Source organism: Gobio gobio, assembly GCF_949357685.1.
Source record: "Gobio gobio genome assembly, chromosome: 19".
Lineage (NCBI taxonomy): Eukaryota > Metazoa > Chordata > Actinopteri > Cypriniformes > Gobionidae > Gobio > Gobio gobio.
The window spans coordinates 30,226,995-30,239,635 of NC_137112.1; the positions used below are offsets into that span (position 1 = coordinate 30,226,995).

Consider the following 12,641-nt stretch of genomic DNA (forward strand, 5'->3'; position numbering starts at 1 on the left):
ATATATAAATACACACTCCTTCATGTATATATTTAATACATATTTGCATGTGTGTGTATATATATATATATATATATATATATATATATATATATATATATATATATATATATATATATATATATATATATATATATATATATATAATCTTATAAATAAATATTTTATATATAAATGTAAAAATTGTCTTAAATATATATATATATATATATATATATATATATATATATATATATATATATATATATATATATATATATATATATATATATATATATGCATATACATGCATGTGTGTGTATTTATATATAAATAATAATTATACACAGTACACACACATATAATATGTAAACAAACTTTTATTTTGGATGTGATTAATCGCGATTAATCGATTGCCCAGCATTCTTATCAATGTTTATTTTATTTTATGTTTATTGAATTACTCTTTTTTTATTGTAATTAAATGCTTATATGATGACATCCTTTCCTTTAGGCCCATCCCTTGCTTTTTGAATCGTTTTTGTTGGAGCAGGTTTGTTTTAGTTGTTTCTAGAATTATGTAAAAATGCATTCAATTCCCTCTCTCAAACCCTGGCCTCAGTTCCATATTGCTCCGCTCGATGGTTTCCGCTGCCCTCTGTGGATGTTTGCCTCTATCCTGTGGTTTAACTTTTAGGTCTAAAACTATGGCAACAAATATACTTTTCCTTTCCAGCTCTTCATCACCTTTCCAGCTCCCCTGCTTCATATGTTTATTGCAGAATCACTGCCTTTTTACTAGCTGTCTTTGTCTTTTTTCTCTTTCTCTCTTTCTGCTCCCTCCCTCTCCGCTTTCCTCTTGTTTATTGGCTTTTCTTCTTATTTGGAGCCCTCTCTTGTTGAGCCAGTTTGAGAAGCCAATATACAGTGCAAAGCTGGGATTGCCCACTCAAGCAACATTGTGTGTTGCAAGTAAGACGGTTTCTTTCATGGACGTGGACCGCAAATCTATGGCTCACACAGGTGGTCTTTGATGTCCAATAATAGCCATGTTGATTGGACAAATGCTTATTTTTTTTTCTGAAAAAGAATTGGAGAAAAGTACATTTCAGTGAGCGTCCATGTCCATGAAGAAATTTGACTGGGCACTGCAGATACTGAAGGAGAAGCCCTTAGTATCTGTTAGTATCTTGTTCCCTATTGACCTTTTGATTGCTGAACACTAAACTGAATGTGACTTTTGTACTAACCCGAACCGACCAATAGTTTGCAACACATCCCCAAAATAAAGTCTTTCCAGATACCAAAACTTTCATCTTGAGTAAATGCAAGACTAATAGAAATCAACAGAAGTGACCAAACCAAACAGATTTTTTCTTATTTGCTAAAAAGTTTCATTACAAAAATAGTTCATACCGGTCAAAAAATATATTTTTGAAAGAAGTCTCTTATGCTCACCAATGATGCATTCATTTGATTACAGAAAGTAAAAAGTAATATTGTGAAATATTAATAAAACTGTTTTCTATTTAAATAAAGTAATTTTTCCTGTGATGGTAAAGCTGAATTTTCTGCAGCCATTACTCAATACTCATTACTAAATTAATCAAAAGTGACAGTAAAGTCATTTACAATGTTACAAAAGACTCCTGTAAAAATGTATCACAGTTTCCTCAAAAATATTAAGCAGCAAAAATGGTTCTCATTGATAATAATAAGAACCATTATAAATAAATGACCACCAAATCAGCATATTATAATGATTTCTGAAGGATTATGCAACACTGAAGACTTTGGGTAATGATGCTGAAAATACATCACAGGAATACATTTCATTTCATAAAATGTATTAAAAATATAAAATATATTTGAATAGAAAAGAGTTATATATTGTTTGAGTTGTAAGAGTTTCAATTGTAATAATATTTCACAATATTACTGTTTTACTGTTCAAAAAATGCTGATCATAAGAGACTTCTTTAAAAAAAAAGAAATCTGGACTCAATGTGAAGAAGTTTATAGAGATGCATTTTATCATTTTAAGTTGTTTTGCATACAATGAGTTAAAATTCAGGCTTGGTGTAGCATTCTAGTACCAAAGGATAAAAGAACTGCCTAGGAAAGAGACATGTTTTGGCTTGTTTTAGCTGCGCTGAGACCATGTTCTTCAAGCCTCATGCATACTGGTCTAGATCATATTAGGACTGACTGATTTTAATAGTTGCTAGGCTTTTTATCAACCTTGCCAGGCAACTTTGCATGCAACTAGATTTGGTCAAAAGCCCCTTAGTGCACATGCAGCCGTTGTGCTTCTTTCTCTCTCTTTCTCCTCTGACCCCTTGCTCTTGCATGCCCTCATCCTCTTTTATAGGGAAAAAGAGAGAAATGTATGAGCATCCTGTCTTCTGTTTGGCGTCACAAGTGATGGATTTAACCATTCGTGAGTACCCTGCTTATCTGGAGCCACTCCATCACTTCCGCCACCCGTACTTTTTTCTTTTCTCGTTTTTTTTTTTTTTTTTGGTTCTCGAGCACTTTCACAAACAGTTGTTCCCTCAAGCCCTGACCGGCTCCATCCTCTTTTCTTGCTTGCAGTCTGCTTGCCTTTTCCTTTAAGTGTTTCGCTTGAATCTTAGGTTGAGTGATTCAGCCACAGGTCTTCCTGTCGCTTTGATCAGACCATCCTGTCCAGCTGAGTCAGTGTGGCAGCTGTTCTTTCTGTTTTCTGCTTATTCTTTCTGTTTGTGACTTGAATGCATTTTTACTTTGCTTTTGTGTAAGTCACTCCTCCCCACCTTTGTCCTTTTATCAACGTGTGCCAGGTTTACAGTACTGGTCAGGTACAAGGTGAAGATTCAAATCATCTCCAATCCAGGAACAAAACAGGGATTATGACGCGGCTTTGGGAGTCATAGTGTTTCTAATCATGTTTTCAACCACGAGTGCTGTATGTTTTTGTCTGTTATCCACTCCAGCAGCTTATCACTGTGGGTCTTCACTGTTTTTCTGTTATTATTTCAGTCTCGGGTCAAACTAATGTTTCTGTTGCAAGATTGTAAAAGCAGGGGTGTAAAGTGCTTGAATAATTGTACTTTATTACTACAGGAATTTCCATTTTACTGAACTACTAATACAACTGAATGTACTGAATTTTCCATGGGGAAAAATACTTGAATGTCTGAATGAAATGGTAAAAAAGAGAAAAGTACTTTTACAGGTCATGGTTTAAAAATTTAGAATACATCACCTTTCAAAAGTTTGCCACCTTTATTATTTGATCAATAGAAATAATAATACTTAACGGTTTTCTATTTTATATAAAATGCAATTTATTCTTGTGAGTTTTCAGCAGCCATTACTCCAGTTTTCAGGGTCGCACGATCCTTCAGAAATCATTTTAATATGTTGATTTGCTGCTCAAGAAATATCTCTTATTATTATCAATGTTGAAAACTGTTGTGCTGCTTATTTTTTGTGGAAATCCTTACACATTTTTTTCATGAATCTTTGAATAGAAGTTTCAATAGAACAGCATTTATTTGAAAAATAATATTGTAACACTGTAAAAGTTGTTACTGTTACTTTTGAATATTTAATGCATCCTTACCCTAAACTTTTAAATTGCAGTTTACATTTCTTGTCCATCATACCAAGCTAACAAACTTTGTTATTGGTTATTCTTGTTTTTGAAAACAAGAAGCCTACTAACTAAAGCCTAATGCTAAGTTTAGTATAAGTTTATACTAAAGTTAAAGGTAGGGTAGGTAGGATTTGGTTAAAAAACTTTTTTTCCAAATTTGTTTAAACTTTCTTTATATATCAATTCATTATTAAAATGTAAGTACTCAGAAAAAGAAAGTATAAAAATTGAGTGTCTGTAGACCTCTCACGACTGTTTTAAAGACAGCTCATTATTTCCATTCACTCCACCTTCTCCCTTCTGGGCTCTTTCCAAAGCCACGCCCCCAAAACACATGAACGCGCTACGCCGACCACGATCAGCTGAAAGACGCATTATTTACCTGAGGCGAGCGGAGAAGAAGTGCATGTAGTGACATCATGTCAGAATCACATGTAATAAAAAATCTAACTTCATTATGAATATAAACAAATAAGATGTCTTTTAGTACTCACTATCAAGCTAGAATAATGATACTGGTAAAGTTTAAAATACACACACAACACAGTGTCTACGACACACAGATACGAGATAAAAACATCAACATAAACATTGGTAGAGTATATAAAAAAAAAACAAGGGCCGAAATAAACGTGCAGGTTAAGTTCCCGGTGAACATGGTAAAAGAGTTTAGACAGAGGGTAGTAGCTAAAGCTAACTTAGTTCTAAAAAAAGTTCCTGGATGCGGTGTACTAGCTTTTACACATGCATTTTGTTATCTAAAGTTGCATTTTGCGAAATTCAACACGACAGCGATCAACTTGAGCTAGGCATATTGAGTATTTATCATCTCTACTAATGGTTCGCTAAGTGTATAACATTTTAACTTTATGCTAAGTAATGTTATGTTAGCTATATTAGGCAGCTAACGTTACGTGTGCTAGTGAGACATGCTTCATGAAAACATAAACCAAAAAAATGTATAATCAAAATGAAAGATTACCCTTCCAGCAGAAATACAGCCTCTTGAACTCAAATCAAACGGGTGCGCCAGGGTTGCCAGGTTTTCACAACAAAATCCGCCCAATTGCTACTCAAAACTAGCCCAACACGCCCAATCGTGTTTCTCCGGTAAAAAACGCGTTTGGGGGGTAAAATATGTTTTTTTGGTAGGGCTGGCTGCTAAAATTTGCAAATCCCGGGGCAAAATATCACATAATTGGGGTCGCTTCAACCCGCGGACATGAAAAACAGCCCGCGGCAACAGTGTTTGAAGTAGCCTGACTTGGCAACACTGGGGCGCGCGCATGTGGGCAGATCCTGGAGCAAAAGCGGCGGTAGCCATGGTAGCGAGAGAGAGTGACAGGCGCCCAAGCCAATCACTTGTTTCGGCCCGAACGAAAATAATGAGCGGTGTTTATGGCAGATTAAAAAGTCTAGTCACTCGATTTTTATACTCTCTTTTTCAGAGTACTTAAATTTTAATTATGTATTGACATATAAAGAAAGTTTAAACAAATTTGGACAAAAGTGTTTTAGATCATTCTTACCTACCCCACCTTTACATGTGGAAACCTTTCTTTATGTTCTCTCAAGTGTGTTTTACATTTTACACTACTGATTTTTGAACTCCAATATAGTTTCTCTGTACTTTTACACCCCTGTTGAAATGGTTTGTTTTTCCAGCGTGATACGACCACTCTTGTAGAATTTCTTTCATGCAATCCCGCGTGGAATGACCGGTCTATCGGGGTTAGACAGTCCTGTCCTTAAATGCCTCTTTCTTTCTTCCACTTTACTTCTCCCTCTACATTCCCATCAGATCTCACATCTGAAACTAAATGAAAGCTGACCCCTTCTTCCTTTTCTCTTCCCCTTTCTTCCTCCTTTCTCCTTCCCTCTTCTTTTCTTCTTTCTTTTTAGTAGATAAATCTCAGAAGGATCAGAAGGATCCAGGTGACATCTTTTGTCTGACTTACTATTAAACTCATTTTAAAACAGCCCCCTCCCCATCCCCCAGTTCAAAACATAACCAACTTACAGCATTCACATGGCACATTTTGCAAACATTAAGATAACCATGTGAATCTTGTGACAAGGTTATGCCAATGTCTCCTTAAGTCTATATATTGCATCCAATTCAAGATGCATTTTCCATGAGCTGGTAAAAGCTGTATGTATGCATTACCAGTCTATGGAACATGCAGAGTGAGTATTCCTTTAATTCTTACTTAAACTTACAACAAATAATATAAAGCAGATTATTTGCCTGTATTATTTATGATTAAAGTGATACTCTCTCTGCACAAAATGTGTGATTAAGAAAAAACTGTAACACTTTTACTGTAAGATTCAATCATTTAACATTAGTTAATGCATTAGATAGCATATTAATATTTTTACAGCATTTGTTAGATTAATAAACGCAACACTTTTGTTTTTGCCTCCATTTTTCATGAGCTGAAATCAAAGATCTAAGACTTTTTCTATGTACACAAAAGGCCTATTTCTCTCAAAGAGTGTTCACAAATCGGTCTAAATCTGTGTTAGTTATTTGCACAGGTGTGCCTTAGGCTGGCCACAATAAAAGGCCACTCTAAAATATGAATATTGGCTGGAACTGGAACACACTTTCGGATACGCCGATCCAGAGCATCCCAAACATGCTCAATGGTGACATGTGCGTATGCTGGCCATGCAAGAATTGTGTACAGATCCTTGCAACATGGGGCCGTGCATTATCATGCTGCAACATGAGGTGATGGTCGTGGATGAATGGCACAACAATGGGCCTCTGGATCTCGTCACAGTATCTCTGTGCATTCAAAATGTTTTCAATAAAATGCACCTGTGTTCCTTGTCCATGACATACGCCTGCCCATACCATAACCCGAAACGCCACCATGGGCCACTCGATCCACAACGTTGACATCAGCAAACCGCTCATCCACACGACACATACACGCTGTCTGCCATCTGCCATGTACAGTGAAAACTGGGATTCATCCGTGAAGATGGATGTACTGCCAAATTCTCTGAAACGCCTTTGGAGACGGCTTATGGTAGAGAAATGAACATTCAATTCACGGTCAACAGCTCTGGTGGACATTCCTGCAGTCAGCATGCCAATTGCACGCTCCCTCAAAACTTGCGACATCTGTGGCATTGTGCTGTGTGATAAAACTGCACATTTTAGAGTGGCCTTTTATTGTGGACAGCCTAAGGCACACCTGTGCAATAATCATGCTGTCTAATCAGCATCTTGATATGCCACACCTGTGAGGTGGATGGATTATCTCGGTAAAGGAGAAGTGCTCACTAACACAGATTTGCGAACAATATTTGAGAGAAATAAGCCTTTTGTGTACATAGAAAAAGTCTTAGATCTTTGAGTTCAGCTCATGAAATAGGGGGGCAAAAACAAAAGTGTTGCGTTTATAATTTTGTTCAGTGTGTGTATATCAGGCATAACATTATGACCACTGAAAGGTGAAGTGAAAAACACTGATTATCTCTTCATCACGGCACCTGTTAGTGGGTTCACTTGTTAGGCAGCAAGTGAACATTTTGTCCTCAAAGTTGATGTGTTAGAAGCAGGAAAAATTGGCAAGCGTAAGGATTTGAGTGAGTTTGACAAGGGCCAAATAGTGATGGCTAGACCAGTGGTTTCCTGAGGCACTCCAGCCCTGTACATTTTGTATATCCCCCATATCAGACACACACAATTTAGTTTTTGCAGTTTCTACTAACAAGCTGATGAGTTGAATCATGTGTGATAAATGAGGGAGACACACAAAATGTGTAGGGCTGGGTTGCCTCCAGGACAGGTTTGAAAACCACTGGGCTAGACGACTGGGTCAGAGCATCTTCAAAACTGCAGCTCTTGTGGGGTGTTCCCGGTCTGCAGTGGTCAGTATCTATCAAAAGTGGTCTAAGGAAGTAACAGTGGTGAACCAGCAACAGGGTCATGGGCGGCCAAGGCTCATTGATGCACGTGAGGAGCGAAGGCAGTATATATATATATACTGTTAAAAAAAATCAGTAAAAAGACGGATAATGTACTGGCAGAAAATTACCAGGACATTAATCCAGTAATTTTACGGACACATCTGAAAAACACAACGCAATGAAGTTCAAAATTCGAAATACATGTAAAACACCTGTAACTATAGAGAAATTGTGCCCTATTTTTATGGATTAAGTCATGTTCATTGCTTTATTAATAATACTACAATTGCATTAACTAATATTAAAAAAATACTTTAGTGTAAAGTGTTACAGAAAAACCTCTAATGTGTCAAATAGCAATACTGATGCACTGTTAATCATTTTTCAGTTCACATCATATTGCTGATTTTTCATTGGAGTGAATATATGGTGACAACATTGTGTGTTGGTTTCCGAAACCTTTACAAAAATATCAGAAAAACAAGTATATTTAATCTACAAACTACAGTATATCATGTATTGGTTTAGAAACCCTTCCTTTCTAAAAAAAAATGTCTTGAATTAGTAAAATCAGGTATTTCAAATAATCTAAACCAAGATTATTCGTTGGATGTTTTTCAAGCATAATAATCCAAATGTCAAAATGCTAATGCATTCTGTCCATTGCTATTGAAATACCTGATGTCGCACTACTGCATGACATTTCGTCCTTGCATGGACAGTAACCCTTTAGAAGGTCACAAATATTACTTTAAGTCTTCAGTCTTTTTGAGGGAGCTAAAGATGATTGAGATACAATTAGAAGAAAGTTCAGAGGGTTAATTCACAATCGGGGGTGTGCGCTTTGTGTTTAGTGATGAAAGCACTTTTGACTGAGAGGGGGGTGTGACTCTTCAAAATGATGTTAATTGTTTTGACATTCGTCACACAGCAAATGACTTTGCTTCCTAGTTCATCCGTCTTTGTGTCCCTCCATCAAAGTGCCACATTTATCACAGTCAAATAATAACATGCTCAAAGATCTCAAAAATTGACAGAGCACAAACAAATCTTTGTTCGAAACCAACAGCAGACAAACAAAAATCACTTTGGTTGTCTAAAAAAATGTCTAAACACCCTCTCAGCCAATATTGAAGCCTTTAGGGTTATAAAAATATGTCCATAGTCTCATAAATGTCTCTTTAGTTTGCAATCCCATCCTTAACAAACAGTAATTGTGCATATTCATCATGTTAAAGACCCCTAAACGTGTCCATTTTCACAAGTCTGCTGTAAACTATATGATTATTTTAATGTCATACTGTTATTTAAAATGAATGTTTTAACTACTCCTGTCATTCTCCATTCTTCATCAACTGGCAGATGAAATCTTTGAAATAAACAATGAAGGTCACATTTAAGTATGACATGTTTAAGAGAGAGGTAGGAAGTAAGACGACATAAATTCCTGCATGTGCTGAACATTATGCATGATGACTATAACATATTTGTTGTTGTTTTTATCCTTTCTTTTTCCTCAGTTCCTTGGTTTGACTCATTATATTTGCATTGCTCTTTATTGACTCATTATGGTTCATGTCTACAGAGCTGAGTGTTGACAGAGTGTCAAGATTATGCTAAGTCGTTAAGTAAGACAGCGGAGTTGATATATGCAGCAGCTAATTTGTGGTTCATTAAGTCAGTTTTTTTTTTATTCCCAGAGAGAACATTTATGAAATTCAAATTAAATTATAGATGTAACCCAGAACTCTTACCTCTTACCTTTTAATTGTCATCTAAAGTTTTTGCTTTCATAGCAAATATGCGTATGACCTGACATTCTTTAAAGAAGGATTTCAATTAAATACTTTTAAATTACCACCAGCATTGTTAAAACACAACATCTTTTTTTTGTTGCATTGCCAACAGTACATATTAAGTTTAAAAATCACATTGCTGTGAAATGCGATTTACTTTAGGCATGAGACAGGTTGAGGAAAGTCCAGTGTTTTCCATGTGTGGTTTGCCTGTATGTCCTTATTAACTGCTGTACCTTTGTGCCTCAGAAAATGTAGGACGCTTAGTCACCCCTGCCAAAAAGCTTGAGGATACACTCCGTCTGGCCGAGCTGGTCATAGAGGTGCTCCAGCAGAATGAGGAACACCATGCAGAGGTGAGTGAGACACAATACATGCTTAAATACACACATGCATGAAAAGAAATACATCAGGCACACTTTTATATGGGAAAACAAACAACGCTGAAAAAAAATTTCACTCTCAAAAAAACCTTCCTCAATGGCTGCTCGCACTGTTTAGGTAGCATTTCACACTAGAGCAGCCGTCGTCCTCTTACATAGAAAAGCAGAATATATGTGTTTTGTGTTTTTAAATTATGTGCTCCGCAGGCTACACGCACAAGTACGGGAGGTCAGGCGGTACAGTATTTTTTATTTTTATTTTATTTTAATTTTTTTTGCTGCCATCAGTGCCGTACCCTGCTTTTGCATGCCAGCCTCATGATCTGGCCTACCCTGGAAGAGGCATTAGGCATAGCAAATCAGGACTTCTTTAATTTCAGTTCAGTTAATTTAAATTGTATTCTTAATTATAGATAGATAGATAGATGATGGATAGATAGATCAGTTTTTTCTGAACTGAAATTATTGTCACATTGACTGAACACATTACAGTTTGAAGGCATCAAAGTCAATGGACAAAACTAATACAGTTGTTCTTTTTTATGTGAAATACATTCATGTTCATTTAAATTTATTTCCAGTCTGTTATTCTAACAGGCTTTTTTTTTTTTTTTTTGCTTCTGGTGCCAGTTTCATTAAGCCATTAAAAGGAGTAGTTCACCTGAAAGTGACTAAGAACTTTTTTCTTAAGAGAAAAGAAAACGTTTTTCCATACAATGAAAGTCATTGGGGTCTGATGTTGGTTGGGACCACTGACTGTAATTGTATGGACTTAAAACATTATTCAGTTAAACATTATTCAAAATATCTGCCTACAGAAATGGCTACAGGTTTGGAACAGCATAGTCATGATTTACTCATCAGAATTATTCATTTTTGGGTGAACTATCCCTTTAAGCACATAAAAACATTTTTTAATAAACATGTCCACTAAAATGCATGGAATTGTTTATGGTATTTTACATAGTCCAGTCATTTATCATGCCACTGAAATTGCATGTTTAAGTATACACATGTGCAAAGTAATACATGTGCAAAATAATTGAATAAGTCTGGTAAATTGAATGGACACACATGTGTGTGTATATATATATATCATTTTTAAAGCACCAGTGACACCTAGAATCTTTATGTACCAAACAGTCTTTTTTTTATTAAACATTATTTTTTATTATTTATTTGCTTCCTTTTGATCAAGATTCACCCTTAATCATTCTTAACTGTTTTCTTGTGATCATATTGTTTTCCAATTGCATTTTAAAGCCCTTTAATGCTGAAGCATTTATGATAATGAAGTACACAAATACAGATAAAAAATAAAAAAAACCTCACATAACTCTCACTGTTTTTCATTACTTGTTTGTTGGCTGGGAAACGTTGGACAGGGTAAAGAGGTATGTAGACCCTAGAGCCCCCCTCCATGTGCATGTCGCAGCCCCTGCACCATGGATGGAGGGATTTTCACCTTCTCCTCCCCATCTCTGCCTGGACACCCCATCCTTCCCCTGGTCAACTGTCCCTGTGGAGCGTTGAGCAAGTGGCTTGTGTTTCCACAAGAACAAGGGGGACAGTGCTTCACCTGTGGAAGCAGACCCCCCCCCCCCAAAAAAAAACCCCTCAATGAAAATGAGACTGGTCTCATTTTCACCCTTGCACAACCCCAATTATCTTCAAACTCTCCTCTGTCCTGTGTCTTTCAGCTTGGTTTGGTCTGCTAGCTTCACTTACCAGCTCTAACTACAAACATTCAACTGTATTGCAAATGGACTTCTCTGTGTTTTTTGGGAGAGGTGTTGCAATAAAGCAAAACTGATATACTGGTGCCAAGCACACTGGTATGAAATGTTTGTTTGAGTGGTCAGTGACAACAGCATGCTTTTTTTAAAGGAGAGGAAGCCATGATTTACATTAACCTTTCATTTGTCTAACACGCTTGGTGCATATCTGCAGGCCAGATGTGTTACACACCGCAGCACAGCTGGATCAGCAGCATAATTAAACATATTTGAACAGATACACGTAAATAATGCCAACTACTGAGATTGTGCTGCTAATCGCTGCTGCTGCATGCTGGGAATTTTTCTGTTACAAGGGCATAAGTTACTGTGCATGGACTTGTGGGAACATTCACATCTGCAAAATGTGAAGTAAATAAGGATGTACTTGAAAAATATTTTGTATGTGAATTAGACATTAACTATTAGCTGTGAGAGTTTCAATGCATGAGATAAGCTCATGACACTCCACAGACATACAGGTGGAACAAATTACATTTCTGGACAGTCCGGCATAAAGCTCAATTATTTGGGTTTTTTAAAGACCAGTGTGGATTTAATAACTTTTTTTTACGTCTGTGGACTGTCATGCCCTTAAGAATAAGATAAAAGGCTGATCTTCAAATTATGTTTTTATATTACATGACTGCTTTTATGTTATCTTTCATTTCCTCTTTTTTTCTGCCTCTTTCTCTCATTGCAGGCATTTGCATGGTGGTCAGATCTGATGGTTGAGCACGCCGAGACATTTCTGTCTCTATATGCTGTGGACATGGATGCAGCACTGGAGGTTCAACCCCCAGACAGCTGGGACAGCTTCCCTCTCTTTCAGCTGCTCAATGACTTTCTGCGCATTGACTGTAAGTATTTAAGGCAATCTTTTCTGTACAGGTCTTTATTATTTGTTTGCCTTATTATTATACGGCTCTGTGGAATACTTGATTCTGATTGGTCAATTGCACCATCCAGCTATATGTTATTTCCTGATAACAACGGGTAAAAACTGATAACACAGGCTCATCCGGGTAACTGAAGTCAGCGCTATATGCCGTCTAGGAACGGCATATAGCACATATATAATTAGTGGAAGTTTTGTGTTTAGTGTGCTAATAAAATATTAAAACCCAAATCAATATTTTGG

At 36.4% G+C, this 12,641-nt stretch overlaps 1 protein-coding gene across 1 annotated transcript in view; it reads left to right on the forward strand.

Moving 5' to 3' along the window:
* The window catches only part of cadpsa (Ca2+-dependent activator protein for secretion a), a 182,258-nt gene that overhangs the window by 123,374 nt on the left and 46,243 nt on the right, over positions 1-12,641 (forward strand). Inside the window, exons 19-21 of the mRNA XM_079844227.1 lie at positions 5,522-5,554; positions 9,592-9,698; positions 12,204-12,360. Coding sequence (XP_079700353.1) covers positions 5,522-5,554; positions 9,592-9,698; positions 12,204-12,360 — 297 coding nt within the window. The remainder of the gene's footprint in view (positions 1-5,521; positions 5,555-9,591; positions 9,699-12,203; positions 12,361-12,641) is intronic.